Source organism: Myxine glutinosa, chromosome 5 (assembly GCF_964187855.1).
Source record: "Myxine glutinosa chromosome 5, kmMyxGlut1.1, whole genome shotgun sequence".
Lineage (NCBI taxonomy): Eukaryota > Metazoa > Chordata > Myxini > Myxiniformes > Myxinidae > Myxine > Myxine glutinosa.
This window is the reverse complement of record NC_136265.1, coordinates 48620126-48646832: the sequence shown is the minus strand read 5'-3', so window position 1 is coordinate 48646832 and position 26707 is coordinate 48620126. Positions and strand designations below refer to the sequence as shown.

The following is a 26707-nucleotide window of genomic DNA, read 5'->3' as shown; positions in this document are numbered from 1 at the left end:
AGGAGATGGTAGAAGACAGAGAGACCATTGACCTGTCTGCGATGGCGAAGTGATAGGCCCATACTTTGGGACTTCCGCTTCCGGTCTTGCCGGCGAGGTTTCGTTTTTTCGCAGCTGTCCAAGCTCTCCATCGAAATCGAAGTTAAGTAATTGTTCCCATTTGTATTTTCGTTATAACTGTATTTATTTTATGGTGTGTGTACGTATATTGTATGCCGAGGAAGATTTTCGGTGCAAATCTTTCATACCTGTATAGAAAATCGTGTTAATTCGTGCGTGTCTTTTGAGGCCTTGCACAGTGTCCAACCTTGAGGCTTTGTTTTTCTCTCAGCGGTCCGTCGTTTGTGCTCCAATAACTTTCGTTCTCTCCTTTTCCCAGTCTTTTCACCCCATAGCCTACTTCCTTGTTTAAAATATCAACTAAAAAAAAAACTAAAAAACATTTCCTTCTCTGTTCTTATTCGTTGTTCTCATTTGTTTATTCGTTCTTATTCAATCATTCGTTCGTTCTTCGACCACGTGTTTCTCCCCCATTTCCCCAGATAGTTTTCACTGTTATTAACCTTAAAATGTTTACACTTTCCCCTCAAGTTCTGTATTCCGTCGTATATTATAACACATTTTTCTTCTTCTTCTTTAAAAGGCTGCTTTCGACTTGCTCACCAAATCTATTCATCCCCCCAAAAAATTACATCTCTTACAGTGATTCTTTTCTACATTCCCTAAACTCTCCTGCACTCCATCCTCCCTCAAGCGTCCTTAAACGTATTTTTGACTCGAAGGTCACAAGAAACTCATTTTGCAATAAATGTTCGTTTCCCATTAATCGTACACTTTCTAAAATCCAATCTCACCCCTCCCCTCCAAATCTTCCCCATAACCCCTCCCCTCCAAATCTTCCCCATCACCCCTCCCCTCCAAATCTTCCCCATCACCCATCCCTTTCAAATCTTCCCCCTTGCCCCTCCCCTCCTAATCCTCCCCATCACCCATCCCTTTCAAATCTCCCCCCTTGCCCCTTCCCTCCTAAACTCCCCCTACAACCCTTCCCCTCAAAGACTCCCCCTTGCCCCTCCCCTCCTAGACTCCCCCCTCACCCCTCCCCTCCAAATCTCCCCCATATCCCATCCCTTTCAAATCCCTCCCCTTATCCCTTCCCTCCTAAACTCCCCCCTTGCCCCTCCCCTTCAAATCTCCCCACCCTCATTTCTTCTCAACTTCCCCCCTCTCACTCCCCCTCCTCAAAGCGTCATCCCCGCTTCTTCCCCCTTCCAACTCTCACCTCCATCTCCCCCAACCTTCTGCCTCGCTCTTCCCCCTCCTCAAATAACACCTCATTGTGCCTCACCCAATCCCATCCTTCCCTTTCTCCGAGCTATTCTGAAATCTCTGACACACCTTCAACAGCTCTCCCCACCTCTTCCACCTCTTCCACATCTTACCCTACCCCTCCTCCACCCTGTTCTGTATCCGATGCTCCCCCTTCCTCTTCATTAACGGTATGGACCTCAAACACCCGGGGCCTTCGTTGAAACTTAACTGATCTCTCCATACAGGTTGCTTCTGACAAACCAGACGTGATCTGCTTCACAGAAACTTTCCTCCTTCATGATGTCTCTGATTCCTTAGTATCTCTCCCGGGTTACTCCCTCCTCCGGTATGATAGACCTGAGCCTCGTCCTGGAGGTGGGGTTGCTATCTTTATCAAAAACTCTCTTCCTCACTCGCCCTGAACTGCACTCTCTCCACCTCACCCCCAGGAATATCTCTGGCTACGGCTTCCCCTTCGCTCCCACCTCTTGTTCATATGTGTGTTGTACCGTCCACCAAACAGTGATGACTCCATCTACATCTCGCTGTCTGATAATATGCACCTACTTCTATCTACTCATCCCAACTCTCTCTTCCCCATATGTGGTGATTTCAATTGTCACCATGCCAGTTGGCTGGGTGTGGGTACCTCTCTCACCAGCCATGGCTCCTCAGCAAAGGACTTCTGCGACTCACAGGGACTGACACAATCTGTCAATTTCCCGACCCGGATCTCAGTCAACGGAGCATCTTCTCTTCTGGACGTGGTTATGACTAACTTCCCTGAAAATGTCTGCTGCTCTTCTTCTGCTCCAATCGGCTCATCTGATCATGTGCTTGTTAAAGTGGACATCTCTCTGACCATTCTCAGGGAGCCTGCTCAGCGTCGACGAGGCTGGCATTTCACTCAGGCCAACTGGAACGGTCTTCAAGCAGCCATCAATCATCTGGACTGGTCTCCCATCTCTACCACCTCTGACATCAACTCATCCTGGGAATTCTTCCAAAGTAAATTGCTCTCATGCACAGATTTATCCCATCTCGTCTTCAGTTGTCATACCCTTCCTCCCGTCCATGGTACACGGAATCTTGTGGTGAGGCTGTTGCCCAGAAACAACTTGCCTTTGTCTCCTGGAAAGCAAATCCAACGGAAGGAAATCTCATTTCCTTTCACAAAGCCCGAAACAAGTGTGTGTCCACCCTCAGGAGAGCCAGGAAACAATATCTATCCGTTCTCAAGACCGAACTTTCTTATCTGTCTCCCTCTTCCAAATCCTGGTGGCGTCTGGTCAAATCTGTTTCTGGTGTTTGTTCCCCCTCCATCCCCTCCCTTACCTCAAACGGCTACACAGCTGACTCCACACGTGAAAAAGCTGAATGCCTCAACTCTGTGTTTGCCTCTAAATCTTGTGTCCCAAACCCATCCCTCTATGTACCCACCGTACCCAGTCGTACCCAGCTGCTCCTGGACTCTGTGTCCTTTCCTCCTGACAAGGTGGAAAAATTTCTGTCAACCCTCGACTCTGATTCTGCAACTGGACCTGACGGCATCAGCCCAACGGGTCCTAAAATCCTGTTCTTCCGCTCTTTCACTCTCTCTCTCTGTTCTCTTCACCCTCTCTTTTGCTCAAGATCAACTGCCATCTGCTTGGAAATCAGCCAACATCACCGCTTTGCACAAAAAAGGTGCAAAAACAGATCCTAGCAACTACAGACCAATCAGCCTTCTCCCAATTATCAGCAAAGTCATGGTATCCATCATTGCTTCGGATATGAAATCTTTCCTCTTCTCCAATGGCTTGATCTCTGATCATCAATTTGGTTTCAGACCAGGTCACTCTACTCTGGACATGCTGCTTCTGCTGTCTCAACAATGGATGGAGGTCCTCAATGCCAAACAGGAAATTAGAGCTGTCTCCCTCGACATATCACGTGCCTTCGATACGGTCTGGCACCCCGCTCTGCTCACCAAACTCTCATCCTTTGGTATCCATGGAAATCTCCACGCATGGCTGGCGGACTTCCTCTCTAGTCATCGTCAACATGTGGCCCTGCATGGGTTTCTCTCATCTCCTCTTCCTGTTCAGGCTGGAGTTCCCCAAGGCAGTGTTCTGGGCCCTGTGCTTTTTCTGGTCTTCATCATTGATCTCTCTGACTCTCTTGAAAATCCTCTCTATCTCTTTGCTGATGACTCCACTCTCTGCCGCTCCATTACTCATCCCTCAGATCGGCAGTCTGCAGCCTCCTCACTCTCTGCAGACCTGGACAAAATCACAGACTGGGCAAACAAGTGGAACATGTCCTTCAATCCTGACAAATCTCACACTCTTACAATGTCTCTCCGAAAAGACCGACTGGACAACCCTCCCATCTACTTTCTGAATAATCCTCTCCAAGAAGTTCTGTCACTCAAGTTTTTGGGTCTCACTATCTGCTATGATCTTTCCTGGGAAAACCACATTTCCAAGCTGGCCTCCAAAGCCAGTCGCCGTCTGGGCATCCTCCGTCGTGCGAAGTCCTTCCTTGGCACACCTGAGCTCCTCACCACATACAAGGCTTTCATCCGCAGCTCAATGGAGTACTGCTCTCCCCTCTGGGCTGGTGCTCCTGCCTCACACCTAGCTCGTCTTCACGCTGTTGAAACCAAAGCGTTTAGAATCATTGGAATCTCCCGCGATGACGCTATCTCCGAGGGCCTTTCACTTACTCACCGCAGGCAGGTTGGTGGTCTTTCCGTCTTCTACCGACTCCTCTCCGGCCTTGCTCCCCCAGCTCTCTCTGGGCTCTGTCTCCCAAATATTCCTACAGGTCGCACAAGATCTGCCTGCAACCCTCTTATGGTTAAACTGCCAAAATCAAGACTCTCTGCTCACCTTCACTCCTTCATTCCTCTTTTCTCCCGCCTCTGGAACAAACTCCCTCACTCTCTTCAATCCCACTCCTCCCTCCAGGTCTTTAAAACGGCTGTTCACCACCATCTCTTATCTTCCCCAATCCAAAACCTTGATCTTTTCTACCCCCGCTAATTTCACCCCAAATCCACTTTTTTGAGGTGACTTTTGACTTCTTTCCTGGAAGTCCTTGGTGTCCTTGCGTTTTATACCTATCCTGCCTCCCCCCAGGCCCTCTCCCTGCAACACATCTCCCGATGTCCCTGCTCTCAAATGTTGTGTTTGTGTGCTTCCTCCCATTCTCTCCCCATCTTGTCGACTGCTCCCCTTCTTATATGCTTTGTTTGCTTGCTTGTTTGATTTGTTTGTTTGATAAATGTTAGCTCTTTCACGAGCCTCGACTCTGTATACAAAAAAAAAAAAAAAAAAAAAAAACTTCCCAAAAATGGAAGAACGCAGTTTTGTCGAATTTCAGCTTTTTCATGAAATTGCATTTACAGGATCTTCTCTGTTGCTCCATATTATATTGAGCAACAGAGAAGCTCTTAGCTCTCAAAGAAGCATCATTCCCTGGATAGGTGGACTCAATAACACCAACTCTACATGAGGTGGGCACGGAACAAAGAAAACACAGTATCTCCCGATTGGAGATACTGTGTTCTAACATAATTTGGGCAGCATAGACTCAGCGTCATCCGAGATTCCGATCATCTTGAAGGCCTTGATTTCCACAGTGTCAGGTTAAGCAAGATGTGACCCAGAGGGAAGAGCAATACTCAATCGAGCTGTGGATGAAAGCCTTGTAGGTAGACAGGAATTCAGGTGTGCCAAGGAAGGAGTTTCCACGGTGGAAGATGCCCATTCGGAAAGTAGCTTTGGAGGAATTGTGAGAGCCCAAGGAAGATCATGGCCGAAAGTGAGAGCCAAAATTTGAGCGACCAAAATTATTAAGGAGGATTGTTAAGGAAGTAGATAGCAGCATTTGCCTGACGGTCCTTTCGGACAGAGAGGGCGAGTGTGAAATTTGTCAGGATTGAAAGACATATTCCAAGTGTTGACCAGCTTGCGATTCTATCAAGGACGGCAGAGATGGAAGAGCTTACAGCGTGCCTATCAGAAGGATGAGGGATGTCACGGCAGAGGGTGGAGTAATCAGCAAAGAGAGAAAGAGTATTTTCCAGAGAGTCTCAGAGATCGCCGATGAAGACTTGAAATAGGACTGGGCCCAAGACACTGCCATGGGGCACTCCAGCCTTGACAGGGAGAGGAGATTTGAAAATGATGACAAATTGTTGAAGTGGGTGACAAGCCTGATGGTGTTAAATGAAGGGTGTGGGATTCCATTAAAATAACGACGAAAGAGAGCAAAGTGTGCGAAATAGAGAGTGAGATTGAAAATGCCAAAAAAATCAAATTCAATAATGGCCTAAGTGATTCATTGTTTCCTTTCAGTTTTGCTCTGAGGTTCTTAATTTGTTCAAATTATACCATAGCAGAGGCATTGCGAATAGACCCTCATTTACTGTCAATCTATTCGTATTTGCTCAAATGACATCACTTTTCATTAACTACTGCAAGACACTTTATTAACCAATGAACACTGCCATTAAAAAAATAAAAAATAGTTAAAATGCCAACAGTATTGCGAAGAGAATTCCAAGAGCAGAAAGACGCTGTTCTTGGTGAAGTCCAGGACCAAGCTAGTATCTCTTCGGTACAGTGCTCATCTCTGAGCTGTCTGGTCTTGGATTTGTTCCCAAATCCAAAAAAAATAGACCAGATGGCCTCTTCCTTTGTCTGAGCACCACTGTACAATCCATAAACATTATTTTACTGGCCAAACCGCCACAAAGCAAAGGCCCGGCTCGAAAGGAATTTTGATCTACAGCCAGAGCATTCTCCGATGTATAAAACATGAGAACATGAAGAATGAAAAACGACCAAGAAGAAAGAAGAAAGTTATGTTGCAAGGATTTTGACAGCGACGGCAAGGACACTTTTGATGTGAGCTACGATCGTTACTCCAGAAATCGGAAAATGGAGAACTCCGAGGATGGGATAATAAATAAATGTATAAAGAACGACCGTTGCTCGTGCATTCGTCATACAAGTGGAGCTGGTATCTCATGACAAATATCTGCGCCTGGTCATCGAATGGGGTGAATTGCCTCGGAAAACCAGTGGAGTGCAGCAAAAGAACACGGGATATTTACATGTTGTGGAAGCCGATGCTAAACACGGCGACACAAATATAAATCAACAAAAAAACGAGAGCGAAGTCGATGGCGCGCCGTCACAAATCCCCACGCATCGCACCTGAAGCAAAGTTGAAAATGGAAAAAATATTCCACCACGAATGACACAGTATTCTAATTTTGAATTAAAATTTTATTCCTCCGTTTTGACCCATGTGATCCTGCGGACCTAGCCCCTGGGGCATGATCTGGTGATCAAATGTGTCCGTCTCTGATGCTCTGCCCGAAGCTTCAGTTGCCCCAGAGAAGTCTCATAGCAATAATTAGAATGAATGGAAGGCCTTTACCTTTCCAGTGCTAGTCAAGGCAGGAATTGGGATTTAAGGCAGGAATTGGGAATTTGGCCAGGAACCCAACGTTACCTTGCCCACTTTTCATAAACACTTCCCCTGCTTAACATCCATCCAAAGGATGGTGCACATTATGATAACACCGTCCAAAAACTACCAATCCGACAGGTTTGGGTCACCATTCACATCCACTTGATCGATCAAAGGTAAGTGCCCTTTCACTGCACCAAGTTTGTGAGACTCCAAAGGGGTAGGGTCATCAAAATCCAACAGAGCAGCAAAACCCTTCCACAGCACAACCCCAAACTGCCCTTATCATTTCTTCCCAATCCAGCCCACCATCGGTACCCCCATTATTTTTTCTATACAAACTCAACTCCACTGACTCTTGAGTATCCAGCTCCTGGCTCCAGCCATCGCCCTGCTCTCGCTCCTGAATCTCTGCACCAACATCCGATTCATCCTCTGCATCAAATGAGACGATGGTGGGAGGTGCTCGTCTTTGCCTCAGTCGTGTTAGCTTCCATTTCCCATCTTCTGGCTCTACATGTAGAAAAGGCAAATCCTTGGGACTTGACAAAAAGGTACTGCAAGGAAGGAAATGCATGCTTAGGAAGTATTTAGACATTATGTAAGGTGATGAGATTCTTTTAAAGTACAGTGACTGTATAAATGTGTGTGCGATGTGGAGAGGATCTCCCTAGAAATCAGTGAGGGAGAGCTCCCCCCCACCCCTTCCCGGTAAGAGAAGGATGAGGGACAACGTGATATCCACATCTCTCCTTCCGGCCCACTGCAAGAAATGGTTGATGGACTCCCCTCACCCCACCCCACAAGACACAGGCAGGGGAAGAATTCAAAACAAGCACACGCACATGATACAACCACCCCTGGCAACAAATGGGTGAGAGGAAACCCCAACAAGAAACTGGTGAGGGAAAACGCCCCCCCGCAAGGAGCGGGGGAGGGAAACACTACCTGCTGTAAGAAACAAGCAATATCACTCAATCCCACCCCCTTGCTCCTCCACAGGAAGAAGTGGACAATCACAAACCAAAGCAAACCCTCGTCACAAGAAATTAATGAGGGAAAACTCCCTTCAGGAGAGGCAGTGGAGGGCTCTTTCCCAGAAAGCAGTGGGAAGTGGCTCTTCACAGAGGTGAGGATCAACATATATAAATTGCAGTGCTTTGGGGAAGAGGAAGGTGGATAAGAAAAAGTGTGGCAGGCTCAGAGACATCACCAGATTATTAAAATAGAAATGGGGAAACCGTGGTATTGTGTGCTGGGTCTTTTGTGTGTGCGGAATGGGGGGTTGGGGTGGGCGAAGACAGTTTTAAGGTGAACACTTACCACACCGATCACACGCTATCCCTTGACGAGATCATCGCACAGACATCACATTCAGCACAGATGTACACAATCACCCGTCCACACTCAAACTACCTACAGGTTCTGCCAACATCCCTCTTCCCATCTATCTCCAAAGCTTCTAGGTATCTATCTAATTACAATTTAAACATATCTACTGTTTCTGCTACCACTACCTCTTCAGGGAGACCATTCCATGCATCAACTACTCTCTGAGTGAAAGACTCCTGCCTTACCTCCTACCATCTTAAATCTCCTGCTCTTTACTCTCATCTGGTCCCATCACTGTCTATTCTGCTGAATAATTATTCTGCACTTATTTTGTCTATTCCCTTCATTATCTTAAAAATCTCTATCATATCCCCTCGTAACCGCCTCCTTTATAATAAGTAATGTCCTGTCTCCGAATACCACCTAAAATCCTATTTGGTTTGCTTACAACTGTCTGGCATTGTCCTGTCGGCTTACCCGCATCTATTACCACTGGCCCCCAGATCCTTCTCCTGTGTGACACGCTCCAAAATTTCCCCTTGCATCATGTAATCTCTATTTTCATTATTCTTACCTAGCCCTGGTGTTGGGCTAGCGGCTAGGGTGCCAGCTTAGGATCCTAGGATCCTGGGTTCGAATCCCGGTCGATCGCTGAATTAACGCCAGGGGGGTTGACTCAGCCTGTCATCCTTCCGAGGTCGGCAAATTGAGTACCAGTTCACTGGTAATTCCCTGCTTGTCGTAAAAGGCGACAAAAAGGGTTGGCGGCAGGAAGGGCATCCGGCCGTAAAACATTGCTTCAAAAAGGGGACCGAAAAACAACAACAACCACAGTCCCTGAAAAAGGCCAACCCCCGCTTGCGGGGAAAAATGGCCTCTAAAGGTGGTTTTTTTTTTTGGTTTTTTACCCATCCCCAGCACCTTACACTTGTTTACGTTGAATTGCATCTGACAATCTTTATTTCTGGATACAGAGTCGAGGCTCGTGGAAGAGGTAGAACACTGAAAGGATCAGGACGCAACAAAACTAAAGGAACAGTAGAAAAGGGGAGGGTGGGGGGGGAAACAGGGAGTGTCGAATAAGAAAAGAAAACAGAATAGAAGGCAGGAAGGTAGAAGGCTTTTTAAGAAGTGCATGCCTCTGCCAGCTGCGGTGGTGACGACGATGGGCACAGGCTCACTAACAGAATTCTGTGTTGAAAGCTTGTTTCCACCGACTGCCGTGGTTGTGAACTCACGGAGAAAGGAACCGACACCCTTTCCAGATGAGAATCAATGTGGGGGGTGGGGAGATGGGATGGGAGTGAGGGCAGGAGGGGTGGAGGGGGGGAGACAAGAATAAGAAAATTCATGAGACCTTCAAAAGTAAGTGACACGCCATGCCACATTTGCAAACCTCATACAGACGGGGCCACAGTAGTGGCACCTGTTACTAACATCCTTGTTGTTAGCCTGGGTTCAAATCTGTTACTAACATCCACAATAAGGTGCATAACTCCAAAGACAGTCTAAAGTGACATTTGTGGCGGATCGTACAAAATGAATTTCTTATTTTGTATGCAGCATAATTGACTGGGGGCACGGCTGTGCAACTAATGCAATGCCCTCTGCTGGTTAGAGCAGTTTAGAATTTGTTAATGGTGCTGGCAATAGCTCGCCTATTCTTCGTGAAGGACACCATGGGCTCCTGAGTATCCACCAACGAACACTGGCTTAATGTCCAACACCTGTTTAACTTCCATCCAAGGTATGGCACACATATCGATGTGTGCCTACCTGAGAAACACCAGGATGACCGTTTATAGCTGGATCAAGATTTGAACCCAGGATAGAGAGCTTAGAAATGAGTGCGTACACCTTTAGGCCATCCTGTCAGCCTTATAAAATGAACAAACAGGCACAACAATATAGGATTTCTTGATTCAGCTCTTCAAACGGGCATTTCCGACCAAGGACGTCTTAATTAATGGCTGCCAATTATATATGCAGTTTTTCTGGCTTAACCAGAAAGTTCATTGAAAACCTGACCACACGTGGTCTTGAGAAAAAGGCCATGAAAGGGTTTTTTCAACTCTTGCTTTGCGTTTCCGAGCACGATATATATTTCCTACGAGCGGTGATTTTGTCTGAATTTCGATATTCCCCGGCGCCGAGAACGGAAATGGCATTTTTGATTGGTCGAGATGTCGTAAAATAGCATAATATTTTGCCCAAGTACTGCTAAACTGGAGGTTTTTGGAAGTGGCAACAAGGAGATTTGTGTTCTGTAGTGTTCGAGTACATAATTCAATTCAAACAAACAGCTTTTTTTTTAAGTTGTAGTAGATTGTAGAAAAAAGGTTGTAGAAAAAGAAATTCAGAAGTTTACCACCATTGATGCACAACCTTTTACACCGCCTTATTTAACAAGTTACATTATTTATCCATGCCTGTTGTTTGTGCCCTTTATGACGTCCTTAAAGGGCCACAGAGACAGAAAATAATGTTTGGTTTAATTAATAGATATTGCTTCACTTAACACTTAATCGTCCTTTTTTTTGAATAAATATCACTCGATTGGCCCCCGCCACCCAAAAAACGGCGATTTGATTGCTCATGTGACTAGCTACGTCATCGAGGGAATTTTTGTTGCTGCTGGTAGTTTTTAATAATGATTTTGACTATCAGAAGATTCTTGGTCAGGCAGTTATCATTGCGTGCTGAGAAACCTTTCCCTCGATTACATCACACAGGTGACATCATGAATGAACATCACGATTTTATGGGCGGGACTCCACTACCAGCTAAAAATTACCAGCAGCAACAAAAATTCCCTCGATGACGTAGCCAGTCACATGAGCAATCAAATCGCCGTTTTTTGGGTGGCGGGGGCCAATCGAGTGATATTTATTCAAAAAAAAGGACGATTAAGTGTTAAGTGAAGCAATATCTATTAATTAAACGAAACATGATTTTCTGTGTCTGTGGCCCTTTAAAAACAGTAAGTTTCCTGTTTTGAATGATTTTCAATTTTGTTTGACTGCCAGACAGGTAGACAGAGTAAAACATTCCACGCTCAGGAATTCCATCTGAGGGATGGCACACATACTGCCAGACAGGTAGCGCATGCACGCTCAGGATGAGAGTTCGTACAATTTGCCAAATTCAGAGGCAAAGTATGCTAATCTGCACGTTTGTGTTGCGACTCATATTGTGCAGTGCTCAAAATATAGCATTTAGTTGAAATTAAGTAGTTCCTCGATCACAGAATGATGTCTGTAGACATAGAAACAGACAGACAGAGTGAACCAATTGCTTAACCCCAACACAATCATGGACAGGTTGGTGGACTCTCTGTCTTCTACAACCTCATTTTGGTCATGCACCCTCTGCTCTTTCCTTCCCCTCCCCCCCCCCCCCCCCCCTCCCCATGTTTCTTCAGGGCTCACACGGTCAACCATCAACCTCCATCTTGTGAGACTACCTAAATCCAGGATCACTGCTAACCTCCACTCATTTGTTCCTCTTTTCTCCCGCATGTGGAACCACCTTCCACATCTTCATCTAATCTCATTCTTCCCTCCAGGTCGTCCCCAATCCCAAACCATGATCTTTTCTACCATTGTTAGGCCCCCAAATCCTCCTTCCAAATTTCCAGTTTTCCCCCTTGAGAGTTCCTTTCTGTATCTATATTGTCCACCCCATGCATCCTCTCCCACCCCGATTGTTTGTCTGCCTCCCCCTGTTTTGGCCTTCGGCTTGACTGTTGGTGCGTTGCCCATCTCTCTCTGCTGTTCCTTTTCTCCTGCTGTGTCCTGATCTGTTCAGTGTACTAATACTAGCTCTTCCACGAGCCTCGACTATGTATACCAAAAACAAAAAACATCCCCACTTCGCTCTCGGCACGCGGGGTAAAAAGTCACATAACTTTATAACCAAAGCAAATACGGAGGTGCCATCACCATCATAAATTACTGAACCCAGGGTGACTGTCATAGGAAAGCTCTATAGGAAATTCGACTTCCTTTGACATCTTTCCTAGGTGTTTTTCCTGGACAGAACTGTGGACTCAACAGCTACAACAGCTGACATCTTTCCTAGGTGACAGTGATGACTCCATCTACATCTCGCTGTCTGATGATATGGACCAACTTCTATCTACTCATCCCAACTCTCTCTTCCTCATATGTGGTGATTTCAACTGTCATCATGCCAGTTGGCTGGGTGTGGGTACCTCTCTCACCAGCCATGGCTCCTCAGCAAAGGACTTCTGCGACTCACTGGGACTGACACAATCTGTCAATTTCCCGACCCGGATCTCAGTCAACGGAACATCTTCTCTTCTGGACTTGGTTATGACTAACTTCCCTGAAAATGTCTGCTGCTCTTCTTCTGCTCCGATCGGATCATCTGATCATGTCCTTGTTAAAGTGGACATCTCTCTGACCATCCTCAGGGAGCCTGCTCAGCGTCGACGAGTCTGGCATTTCACTCAGGCCAACTGGCACGGTCTTCAAGCAGCCATCAATCATCTGGACTGGTCTCCCATCTCTACCACCTCTGACATCAACCCATCCTGGGAATTCTTCCAAAGTAAATTGCTCTCTCTCATGCACAGATTTATCCCATCTCGTCTTCAGTTGTCATACCCTTCCTCCCGTCCATGGTACACGGAATCTTGTGGTGAGGCTGTTGCCCAGAAACAACTTGCCTTCGTCTCCTGGAAAGCAAATCCAACGGAAGGAAATCTCATTTCCTTTCACAAAGCCCGAAACAAGTGTGTGTCCACCCTCAGGAGAGCCAGGAAACAATATCTCTCTGTTCTCAAGACCGAACTCTCTTATCTGTCTCCCTCTTCCAAATCCTGGTGGCGTCTGGTCAAATCCGTTTCTGGTGTTTGTTCCCCCTCCATCCCCTCCCTTACCTCAAACGGCTACACAGCTGACTCCGCACGTGAAAAAGCTGAATGCCTCAACTCTGTGTTTGCCTCTAAATCTTGTGTCCCAAACCCATCCCTCTCTGTACCCACCGTACCCAGTCGTACCCTGCTGCTCCTGGACTCCGTGTCCTTTCCTCCTGACAAGGTGGAAAAGTTTCTGTCAACCCTCGACTCTGATTCTGCAACTGGACCCGACGGCATCAGCCCACGGGTCCTAAAATCCTGCTCTGCTGCTCTATCTCACCCTCTCTCTGTTCTCTTCACCCTCTCTTTTGCTCAAGGTCAACTGCCATCTGCTTGGAAATCAGCCAACATCACTGCTTTGCACAAAAAAGGTGCAAAAACAGATCCTAGCAACTACAGACCAATCAGCCTTCTCCCAATTATCAGCAAAGTCATGGAATCCATCATTGCTTCGGATATGAAATCTTTCCTCTTCTCCAATGGCTTGATCTCTGATCATCAATTTGGTTTCAGACCAGGTCACTCTACTCTGGACATGCTGCTTCTGCTGTCTCAACAATGGATGGAGGTCCTCAATGCCAAACAGGAAATTAGAGCTGTCTCCCTCGACATATCACGTGCCTTCGACACGGTCTGGCACCCCGCTCTGCTCACCAAACTCTCCTCCTTTGGTATCCATGGAAATCTCCACGCATGGCTGGCGGACTTCCTCTCTCGTCGTCGTCAACGTGTGGCCCTGAATGGGTTTCTCTCATCTCCTCTTCCTGTTCAGGCTGGAGTTCCCCAAGGCAGTGTTCTGGGCCCCGTGCTTTTTCTGGTCTTCATCAATGATCTCTCTGACTCTCTCGAAAATCCTCTCTATCTCTTTGCTGATGACTCCATTCTCTGCCGCTCCATTCCTCTTCCCTCAGATCGGCAGTCTGCTGCCTCCTCACTCTCTGAAGACCTGGACAAAATCACAGACTGGTCAAACAAGTGGAACATGTCTTTCAATCCTGACAAATCTCACACTCTTACTATGTCTCTCCGAAAAGATCGACTGGACAACCCTCCCATCTACTTTCTCAACAATCCTCTCCAAGAAGTTCTGTCGCTCAAGATTTTGGGTCTCACTATCTGCCATGATCTTTCTTGGGAAAACCACATTTCCAAGCTGGCCTCCAAAGCCAGTCGCCGACTGGGCATCCTCCGTCGTGCGAAGTCTTTCCTCGGCACACCTGAGCTCCTCACCACATACAAGGCTTTCATCCGCAGCTCAATGGAATACTGTTCTCCCCTATGGGCCGGTGCTCCTGCCTCACACCTAGCTCGGCTTCACGCTGTTGAAACCAAAGCTTTCAGAATTATTGGAATCTCCCGCGATGAAGCTATCTCTGAGGGCCTTTCACTCACTCACCGCAGGCAGGTAGGTGGTCTTTCTGTCTTCTACCGACTCCTCTCCGGCCTTGCACCCCCAGCTCTCTCTGTGCTCTGTCCCCCAAATATTCCTACAGGTCGCACAAGATCTGCCAGCAACCCTCTGATGGTTAAACTGCCGAAATCTCGGCTCTCTGCTCACCTTCACTCTTTCATTCCTCTTTTCTCCCGCCTCTGGAACAAACTCCCTCACTCCCTTCAATCCCACTCCTCCCTCCAGGTCTTTAAAACAGCTGTTCACCACCATCTCTTATCTTCCCCCATCCAAAACCTTGATCTTTTCTACCCCCGCTAATTCACCCCAGATCCACCTTGTTTGAAATTCCAACTTCTTTCCTGGAAGTCCTGGCAGTGTCCATATGTTTTATACCTCTCCCACCGCCCCCTTCCCATGCCCCCCCCCCCCAAAGCCCTAGCCCTCTCTCAGATCTCTCGATGTCTCCATGTCTCTCGGTCCCTGCTCTCAAATGTTGTGTTTGTGTCCTTCCCCCTCTCTCCCCATCTTGTCTACCGCTACCGATGTTATATGTTTTATGTGTCGGTTTGTCTTTCTGTGTGATTAATGTTCGCTCTTTCACGAGCCTCGATCTTGTATACAAAAAAAAAAAAAAAAAAAAAAAAACAGGCCCTACTACGAGGATTACATAATCCAAAGAGGTCTGCCATTAGCTGCTGATTTGCTAGCGAACGCACAGAGCTTTTCCTACTCGGCCTGGTTCCAACACCAATAAGTTTCAGGCCACCTTGTGGAAACAAGTTTCCATATATTTCACATCGAATTTTCCAGAAAGATAAGCGTACAAGGTGGAGGTTTTTCTGCTGCCCGAACAATGGCTTCTCCTGAGCACCAGTCTCTCAACTCATTACGTAAGAAGCCTGGCAGGTAAAGACTCATTACGGAGAAGCTTAGCTCTTCTCTTTCATCCAGGCAAGATTTTATTTGTTATTATCACATTCAGGATCCAGAATTCAGCATGTTGCATAATAGGGTCTAAAATCTCCCTCGGGTTGTCATTAAGCGTCATCCTCAAATGAAAACCTTTGTTTCTTTGTAGATTGTTTAGTTAATACACAGCAGTATAACAACGTAATATATTTCCAAAGTCTAAAATTCACGAGATATCGTATTCGGGAACCTGTTGTGTGTCGACAAATTCAGTAGTGATCCAACATCCCATGCAATTGCTGGAATTCCATTAGAATATAATTTAAAGCAGCGGAACAATAACATTTATAGTCTCACACTCCCGCGCAGGATACGTGGTGGGACCGAACTGACTGTGAAGTTTCAGCACTAAAGATAAAATGCAAATTGAATCATCCATCCTGAACCCCCATTGTGTTCTGAGATGTCACTTCATCTCTTCTGTCTCCACTCCCTTCGGTGTCATAACAACTATTTCAGTGCGAGAGGGCAAAATAAACCGGCATCTAACAAACTCTCTGAGTGCTTGTCGAGACTGTGCGGGCCAAGCCCTGTGGGCGAGCGGAAACCGATTGGCTTATGGAATCCCAAATGCGAGTAAAAACCTGTGTGATAGCAGACTCCCGAAGGCGAGCCGTGACACCGTGCGTAGAATCGCGCACAAGGTCAGATATTGATGTTCCGCCACGTCCGCCGCCATTCAGGTCCTCGTTGTCAATGTTGATTGCAAACACTATCGGCTTCAGGCCTGCGCATTATAGTGCAGAACGTTAAACTTCAACCAAATACTAAAGAGTCAAACAATCGTTTTTGCATTTTTATAAAATGTCACAATGTTTTGATAAAATACCATAATTTTATGAGACAAGACAAATTGAATCATCCCAAGCAGATGTCGCAATTGCAGTTAAGGATTTGGCATTTGTTTTATGAGCCTATCATAAAAATGTCAAAGGAGGATCTCAATACCTACGTCGAGCCAAGAGCACCGACATATCAATCTACCCTACGTCTTTCAAGGGCCTGACAGGATAGCTCAAAGGTAGAGTGCTCGCCTTTAACTTGCTTCATCTGAATTCAATTTTATGGAAGACATTCTGATTGAACTATGTTACCCTGGAGATTTGAAGGGGATGTTGCATTCAGAAATCCTGAAAAAATCTTTCAATTTCATTCAGAATTTTTTTTTTATTGATTCAGGAATTCATTCAGAATTTTTTTCGGAAATTCATTCGAATTTTTTTTCCCTTCATTCAGAAATTCATTCATAAAATTTTTCAGAAATTCATTTTCCAAATTCATTCAGAAATTCATTCAGAAACTAGAACAATGCGACTGTCACCCATATGCCTCCGCAAAGTCCCACAATGGATAGATGCCCTCATTCACTGACCTAAAAATAAACAAGTTTGATTTAAATCCCTTCAGCTGCTTTCAAGTATCACATTTTCACCAGCCATGATAGGTTTCACATCGATCGGTGAAGCAGTTTCAGAGAAGGGATTTTTTTAAATATCGGCTTTCAAGCTAATATGGCTGCCATACCACATCACAAATGACCTTAAAAACGTATACTGTGCATATATATGGGTAGGGGATCATGTTTATGAAGTTTCGTGTTGATTGGATAAGGTTCGTTTTATATCCAAGATGGCTGCCAAACCACGTGACCTATGACATCATCATTTTCAAACTACATGCAACAGTGCTGTCAGATGATATTTGTAAAATTTTGCATCAATAGGGTAAGCGGTTTCAGAGATATAATTATTTAATATGTTCCTTCAATCCAATATGGCTGCCACACTATGTGACCAATGATGTTTTTGTGATCATCTTTTAATCGCCATGCTTGTCAATAACACAGGTAAAGTTTCGATTCAATCAATTTGGTGGTTTGGAGAAGTTGTTTTTTTAAGGTTTTAGGTTAAATCCAATATGGCTGCCAAACCATGTGACCTATTATGTCATAATTTAATATTTCAATACAATTGGGTCATAGATCATGTGCATGCAATTTCAGATTTTTAGGATAAGGAATTTGATGAAAACATTTTGGCTGGTATACCACTTCATCTATGATGTTATCATCATCATGCTTTTGTTCCCCATTGGGAGTACTTGACAATGTGCCAAGTTTCAAATTTTTCCATTCGGCGGTTTCCGAGAAATATTTTTTAAATTATTTGCGTTTAATCCAAGATGGTTGCCATACCACGTGACCTATGACATCACAATTATCATAAAAACATTCTGAGGGGGTGTCACTCCTACCCTGGAAGTTTCGTCTCAATTGGACATGTGGTTGCTGAGAAAAACGAGGTTTACCCACGGACGGACGGAAGGACGGACGGATGGAAAACCTGAAAACATAATGCCTCTGGCCACCTTCGGGGGCGGAGGCATAAAAACACCCTTTCAGAGGTGCCAATAAACCAGTTGCCTCATCTTGTGCTGCCACAAATTTACGTTTAGGATCCCATTTATGCCTTAAACCAAAACTAGGCAGTTGTGCATCAAAGTCCAAATTCTTACCCTGAAATTGTACACAGAGGAAAATTGCAAATCATGAAGCATAGTCGGTGCTTGGGAACTGTTTTGCAACACCTACTCTGCTGAGCAAGAATAACACACTTTTCAGACCAAATAGATGTTGCAGCATTAACTAGAGGACATCACAGAAGATTATTTTCTCCGAAGCATTGTATTTTCTCCACGAGAGAGCATGATGCCAGACATTCTGAAAAACTCTTGGAAGAAGTCTTCTTGCAATATTGAGCAGCACAGACTTTCCATCCTTGGCCCTTGATTTAAGGTGAGTTCAGGTCCCCAAAAGTCTTCTGTATCTGTTTTTTGTTGGAAGTTGGCAGGTACAGTGTATACCACAGACCTTGATTCTTCACTGGTACGGCTCGGGACTTCGATATTTCCAGGAATGTGACTGACATTTCAGGATTAGTATTACCAGGACTCGAACATCAAGTGGTACGACCGTGTTACAAGCGAGAGTCTCATGGAGATGATCGGCCACCGATGGTGGCTCAGCAGTAGCAATGTGATTGAGCACAAGGCAGCATCGCTGGGCCATGTGATTCGGCACGGTGGATGGGTAAGCAGCTGTCGTGGATGGTTTTCCGGAGGGATGTCGTCATTCGGGTAGGCCGACCAAAAGATGCGTCGGGTTGATAACATCCGAGACTGGTCAGGGTGCAATATCACTGAACTTAAATCAGCAGCGCAGGAAAGACGGGATGGGTCGAAAGCAGCTTTAGTGGTTAGTGCTGTATTATTACCTCCGCCACCGAAGGTGGATTGAGGTTATGTTTTCATCACTGCCTGTTTGTCCGTCTGTGAACAGGATATCTCAAAAAGTTGTGGACGGATTCGGACGAAATCTGGTAGACAAAGAAGAAATGATTAGATTTTGGTGAAGACCACCATTGGGAGATAGGGCGAAAAGCGATATATAACATATTTTAAAAAATGTTATAGACGACTTATGACTAAACTTGGTGGATGAGTTGGTTAGGTGACAAGAACAAGCCGATTAGATTTTGGTTCAGGTCCGAATCCAGATCTGTCCTATCAGTGGAATACAAAACATAAACTGTTCAGCTTGGCGGAGGTTTGCGCTCTACCGAATGCCATTCTAGTTTGGAGAGGTGACCACGGGCTTATGCCTATGTCGAATGATGATGATGAGGACTTAACCCAAGGGGTCGAAAAGGTAGGCTGTGCTGTCATGATGTAAAGCAAAAACAACAAAAATTTGAGGTTTGCCTATGAGCAAGTTGGCCACCAGCTTCTGGATGGAGCAGTTTTCCCCATTTCCCCATTATGATGAAGTCACAGTCAAGTCAGAAATGGACTCGTAACTTACTTCTGTCTTAAGGGAAAGCAAACAGACGTAGTTTTTACATCCACAGAGTGACCCGCATTAATCACACTTGTCTCCATTGATGTTTAAAGCTTGATGACAAGGATGCCCAACGATGATGAACCCATCAAGGATGCTTCGTGTTCGTTTTATACAGAGAGGGAAATAGTCTCTCAGCATGGGAGGGCCGGAGAACAACAACAATCCCATAACGGAATGAATTCAGGTATTAGAATTTAGGAATGATTTTTTTAAATTGGAAGCAAATCGACTTGCAGTATAAAAAGCCCCTGTATTTGGACCACTTCAGCGCAGGAATAATTTCACAGCACAATTCGCCGTTCATCTTGCCTTTGTTGACATTTTGGGCACTGTTCGAACAGTTGGAAGCAAGCACTTGAATTTCGACGAGATGTGTTCTTTTGATAGAAAGGACAGCTGTCATTATTTTTACCCTTTCGCCAAAAACATTTACAGATCAAAGAAATAAATAAATTACACATCTTCTTTTTTTGCGACATTGGCGGATAACAATGGCCCTATATCGTATGTGTACAATGTCACGGTGATCCGCAACAGCTCCTCGGCGTTAAAACAGGAAATGGCTTTCATACATCATGGTGGACCGCAACACTGAGGGTCAGGTTTTGGACTTTTTTGGACAAAATTGTAGACTTCCATAAACTTCCCAGATCAAATTACAGGAAGTGAGGTCCCTTTTGATTTGTATACGATTGCTGCCATTTTCAAATGCTGTATGAACTCGAGAGTTCATAGAACACGATACCCTGCACAGCTTTCACGTAGAATATGGTACTTCAATTCAAATAAAATAAAGATTTTAAAGATCGTTTAAAGAATCTGTATGTTTAGCGCTGCAGATGCTGTCTTGTATACATCACTTTTCTACCCTCAGCAACCCCAAACTCTCCTTACAAATTTCCAGTTTTCCTTCCCGAGTTTCCTTCTGTATCCATCTTGTCTGACCCATGCATCCTTCTTTATCGATCTTCTCCACTCTGTGTATCCCCATGCATCCTATCCTGCCCCTCATTCCTCCCCACACCCATTGTTTGTCCAAGTCTGCCTCTATCTTGGCCTTCAACTCTGCTGTTGGTGTTTCACCCCTCTCTCAACTGTTGCTTTTGTCCTGTTGTGTCCTGATCTGTTCAGTGTACCAATTCTGGCTCTTTCACGAGCCTCGACTATGCATACAAAAAAAAAAAATCGCCTTTACACACAGTAATAAGACGACGTTAAGTCACAGTTTAGGAGATGGAGGCCTTATTGATCACCATTGAATGCAGCATCAATCGGTATCTTCTTTACCAGACAATCTCATGCGATAACATTATATCGATACATAGCATGGTTCGATCTTGGAAATATTATGTCGGTGATTTGTGTTATACAGTGTTCAAGTACATAATTCAATTTCAATAAAGGTTTTAAAGAGGTTTAAAGGCGTATAAAAAAATTAATTCTGGGTGTTACCACTGTTTTACGCAGCGTCAATCACATCACCCTATCTAACACTTAACATTATTTCTTCTTTTAGTCTAGTAGGAAGACTAGGTCCCACTGCACCCCCCGGAGATATACTTCTAATCAGTGTTTCTAGATTGGAAAAAATGTGTAGAAAATGACTAGCTATGGCCCCAAGCTGAAAAAATGTCCCACATACCATTTTTATGCAAATTACTGCTGCAAATTTTATGCAAAATTATGCAAATTTTATGCAAATTTTTGATGAGGAGTAGAGTTGAGGGGTCTTTGAGGGCTTCATCGAGGTGCTCTCGGTTGCAAGACTGGGTCATTCTGAGAAGCACAGCAGGGTCAGAGATCATGATGTTCTCCTCCTCAGTGAATCTCTCCATCAACAGCCTCTCCATTGCCTCACACACTGTTTTGAGGCAAAAGAGGGACTTTGCGTAGGCCTTTCCACTGAGAACACCTTTGAGAGATCCACTTGTTACTAGTTGTGCCTACAAGAGAATCTCTGCATATCCAGAACCACGCATCTTGTGTCCAGTGAGCATCCCGATGTAGTTCATGGATGTGTGGAAGGGTCCAATCGTTACTACATGACTAGCAAATTCATTTGGCCAGCGCCAGATGATGGGAAGGGCTTTCATGCAGACACCCAGATCAAATGTATTCAGGACCATCTCTGACCACCTCAGCAGTTGCTGCCTCGGAACGCTTCAGTAGCTCACGAACAACTGCGTTGTCTGTGATCGGTCTGTGCCTGGTGCCTGCATGGCATGGCAATGGCCTGCAGCCTGTGCCTGGGCTAAGGGGGTTTCACCTCTGCAACTGGTTCTCCCCCACCCAGCAAATCAACAGTCGACTACTGCACGCCTATCCACCAACCGATCACAGACAACGCAGTTGTTCGTGAGCTACTGAAGCGTTCCGAGGCAGCAACTGCTGAGGTGGGTCAGAGATGGGTCCTGAATACATTTGATCTGGTGTCTGCATGAAAGCCCTTCCCATCATCTGGCGCTGGCCAAATGAATTTGCTAGTCATGTAGTAACGATTGGACCCTTCCACACATCCATGAACTACATCGGGATGCTCACTGGACACAAGATGCGTGGTTCTGGATATGCAGAGATTCTCTTTGAGGCACAACTAGTAACAAGTGGATCTCTCAAAGGTGTTCTCAGTGGAAAGGCCTACGCAAAGTCCCTCTTTTGCCTCAAAACAGTGTGTGAGGCAATGGAGAGGCTGTTGATGGAGAGATTCACTGAGGAGGAGAACATCATGATCTCTGACCCTGCTGTGCTTCTCAGAATGACCCAGTCTTGCAACCGAGAGCACCTCGATGAAGCCCTCAAAGACCCCTCAACTCTACTCCTCATCAAAAATTTGCATAAAATTTGCATAATTTTGCATAAAATTTGCAGCAGTAATTTGCATAAAAATGGTATGTGGGACATTTTTTCAGCTTGGGGCCATAGCTAGTCATTTTCTACACATTTTTTCCAATCTAGAAACACTGATTAGAAGTATATCTCCGGGGGGTGCAGGGGGACCTAGTCTTCCTACTAGACTATTTCCTGTTGTTTGTGTCCATCATAATAGCCTTAAAAACAGTAAGTTTCCTGTTTGGAATGATTTTCAATTTTGTGTGACTGCTCGGCAGGCAGAGAGAAAGAAAAAAAAATCACATCCGTTTCCGAAGGAAGCGGTTCATTTTGGCATTGTAAATATGAAATAGGCAAAGCCTAGAAACGAACAAAACCTTGACAATTACCCATTAGAACCCTCTAGAATTACCCTATAAAATTAACCCTTTACAACCCTTTAGAATTACCCTTTTTCTTTTTATACAGAGTCGAGGCTCGTGTAAAAGCAAAGAACCCTTTTGAATTACCCTTAAGAATTACCCTTTCGAATTACCCTTAATAATTACCCTTAATAATTACCCTTAATAATTACCCTTTAGAATTACCCTTTACAACCCTTTAGAATTACCCTTTACAACCCTTTATAATTACCCTTTACAACCCTTTAGAATTACCCTTTACAACCTTTTAGAATTACCCTTTACAACCATTTAGAATTACCCTTTAGAATTACCCATCACAACCCTTTAGAATTACCCTTTACAACCCTTTAGAATTACCCTTTACAACCATTTAGAATTACCCTTTAGAATTACCCATCACAACAATTTAGAATTACCCTTTACAACCCTTTGGAATTACCCTTTGGAATTACCCTTTGGAATTACCCTATAGAAGCAATTTCAATTATCCTTTAGAATCCTTTAGTTTTACCCTTTAGAATTACCCTTTAGAATTACCCTTTAGATTTACCCATTAGAATTACCCTTTGGAACCCCTTAGAATTACTCTTTAGAAGCAATTACAATTACCCTTTAGAATCCTTTAGGTTTACTTTTTCAAGTTATCCATTAGAATGACCCTTTAGAACCCTTTAGAATTACCCTTTTAGAACCCCTTAGAATTACCATTTAGAAGCAATTACAATTACCCTTTAGAATCCTTTAGAATTACCCATTAGAATTACCCTTCAGAATTAAATACGGTGGGTTACAAAGGTTCTTCTTCCTCAGTTTTGATGGACGGACACAGCCAAATAATGAAGTGGCTCAGCCACTTTAAAATTTATGTCACTCCTCTCTCATCTGCATCATCGTTTACTACGTCCATTTGATCACGTCCATCTGGAGAGATCTGCATCATCGTTTACTACGTCGATCTAAAGGAAGCCCACTTTTGCCAACCAGTATACTCTTTGCGACTCCTTTATTTCAAGAAGATACAAGATTGGTTGATCAATGTACCGGTGAGTCGAGCCAAGAGGATATGTTCCAACTCGAAGCTTCAGACAAGGACGGACAAGATTGTCGACATCCTCAGTGAGAATTGATACCCTGAGCATATCATCAGGAAGGTCATGCATAAATTCCTCACTGCTACAGATGACCGGCCCTGAAAAGCGCCTGGTCTACATCAAGATTCCTTGCAAAGTTGCAATGTTATAATTATTCAAATTCCAATGTTGCCTCTTTACATGTCGTAGTCGTTCTTTCCTTTCACTAGTCCTTCAATTTAATAACGAGGATGATGAGCTCTCTCCTCAACTGCTTTCTTGTGCTTGTCCGAGTCCACATGAGATTATAAATCAATAACACCTTTATTTGCCACAGAGACTACGTACCGCTATACTTCTACATACCAAGCATTCAGCTTCCCATTCTTCTTGAACAACCACATCGAAAACATGGGAATTTTGTCTTTAGTTCTGCAGCGAATTTGCACTTTCCTTTTAGCATTACAAATAAGAAAAAGAGCAATCAGAGATTGCAAACCCTCGCCAGGATGTTTTTTCAGTTTTTGAAGGCGTTTGTGTTAAAACAAATATGGCGGCCGAACCAAGTGACTGATGACGTCATCATTTTTTTTTTTCCACCAATTTATCCCTATATTGTGCTCAAGAAATTTCATCTTTATCAGATGAAGTTTTGTACTTGTCGAATTATGACGTCATAATGGAGGCACCTATGACATCATCATTAACATATTTTATTCCCCATGGAGAGTTCTTTACAATGAGCCATGTCTCAATTGTTTATATTCAGCGCTTTTGGAGATATAGAGGTGCAAATATTTTCGGTTTTTCCAAGATGGCGGCCGAACCACGTGACCGAAGACGTCATAATTATCATTAAAAAATTATACAAGTGGAGTTGCACCTATGGTGAAAATTTCCTGTCAATCGGACCAACGGTTGCAGAGAAAATCATATTTATCCTTTGCGGATAAACAAACAGACAAACAGATGAAAAATCGGTCAGACACCGAGGACTTGCCGGAATGTTCTTTTTTATCGGCCATGTTGGACAAATATGGCGGCCGAACCACGTGACTGATGACGTCAACATTATTTGTTTTCTAAACTAATTTATTCCTAGATTATGCTCAAGAAATTTCATCTTGATCGGATGAAGTTTTGTACTTGTCGAATTATGACGTCATAATGGAGGCACCTCTGACATCATCATTAACATATTTTATTCCCCATGGAGAGTTCTTTACAATGAGCTATGTCTCAATTTTTTTCGATTCAGCACGTTTGGAGATATAGAGGTGCAAATTTTTTCGGTTTTTCCAAGATGGCGGCCGAACCACGTGACCGATGAGGTCATCATTATTTTTTTTCTAGACCAGTTTATGCCGACATGGCACTCAAGAAATTGCATCTTGATTGGATGAAGTTTTGCACTTGTCGAATTATGACGTCATAATGGAGGCCTTGGAACGAGAGAGTTAAAAATTGGGCACTGTCTATTCCAGGGCAAGACAAATATGTGTGTAAAGTTTGGCGATTCTACGTGCAACGGTGTAGACGTAGTACTGCGAACAAACAGACAGACAAACAGACAGACAAACAGACAAACCAACCGATCAACATACTTGCCGGAATCTTTTCCGGGAAGTAACAAACCAACCGATCAACATACTTGCCGGAATCTTTTCCGGCACGTAACAAACAGACAAACAAACAAACAAACGGACTCAAATGCACTACCCTATCCTCAGGCGAGGGTAATAAGAAAATCTAAATAAAATCAAACATGTACACGGTATAACGGTACGGACACAGAAAACACTGACTGAGCACGCCAATGGACCCTCTCACGACGAGGTTGGACTGCAAGTGAACGTGTGATGTTCGAACACGTCCATTACGCCATGACGGAGTAGTACAGACTTGTACCAAGCTGTCCTAGTACAAACGTCTCATAACCGCATTTTATCACCATAAGAAAATGTATAAAAGTGGTTTCACCGTTTAAATAAGGCAAAAAAGTATCCCAAATCTTAAAATTCATCCCTTTTAAAATGCAAAACCAAAGAAACGGCAGAACCCAGACATTTATAGAAATTTCTGGCCGGACGGCCATTTAACGACAAAAAAGGAGGAAATGTCCAAGGAAAACTGCACGTATGGTAACCCTGATAAAGCTCGGCTAATTCCCATTGAACTGGGCCATGGGCTGACATCGGGGGCCTGAGGCCTATGTGTCCTCACAAAATGGAGGACGTGTCATTTTTTTGTTTCAGGTTAATTGTGGGTGGAGTAGGGGCAGATGTCCAACCAATGGGGCAAAGACAGTCTGTCGACACATATTGTACATGCAAACATAGTCGAACAACAAACTGCCATTTACATACCGGTATATTAGAGAGATTTCTGACCATATACTTTTCATATTCTCTTTTGGCTGAGTTACTTTTTTAACGAGCCTCCGTTTACTCTTATACCGACCGATATGAATCCAACTCCTGTACTGTTGCTCTCCACCTAATAAATGAACTCTGCTCGTCATTAATCGCATTCCTTACCTGCATGCTCAACCACCCTCGTCTCTTTCTGCCTCCATCTTCATACCTCTCTGGAATTAGGCCGGGAGCCAGTGAAACCCACCGTGCACCCCGTCTCCTCCTAAGAATTATTTCCATGGGTACCAAATTGTTCACTCGGATCAACTGAATGAAAAAGAAAATGTTCCCAGAAAAATATCTCATTTGCACTCGATCAAATTGGGCCGTTTCCATGGCAACCTATCGAAAATTGAACCATTGCACCTAGATCAGTAAATCAGGCATATCTCGCTAAATCTTAAAGACAGACTAACAAACCTGCCACCAAAATAGAGGTTATGCATTCTCCTTTAACACCTAAATGTTGGTATGTTAATTCGGTCATTTGCATAATCATGCATATTCATCAAAATTTGAAATGTTGCCAAAAATTTGAAAACTGTCAAATTCAACACTTCTATTCATTTTCTCCTGAAATACCCTCAACATCATCACTGCCAGCTTCCAATGCCTCCTGAAGAACACCAACGACCTGCTTTGGAGGAATAGCTCCTCGTATCCGTAAGCGTTTCAGCGTTCCATCTGTGAGTGCCAATCCATGTTTTTGCAATTCTGCAGGCACGTGTGGTGTTGCAAT

At 44.4% G+C, this 26707-nt stretch overlaps 1 protein-coding gene across 2 annotated transcripts in view; it reads right to left on the bottom strand.

Moving 5' to 3' along the window:
- SNX29 (sorting nexin 29) overlaps window positions 1-26707 on the bottom strand; it is a 476585-nt gene that overhangs the window by 393755 nt on the left and 56123 nt on the right. For both annotated transcript variants that reach the window (XM_078778010.1, XM_078778011.1), the window contains exons 7-9: window positions 15938-16080; window positions 9249-9366; window positions 7125-7290 (exon numbers count right to left, since the gene is read on the bottom strand). In XM_078778010.1, the coding sequence (XP_078634136.1) occupies window positions 7125-7290; window positions 9249-9366; window positions 15938-16080 (427 nt within the window). The remainder of the gene's footprint in view (window positions 1-7124; window positions 7291-9248; window positions 9367-15937; window positions 16081-26707) is intronic.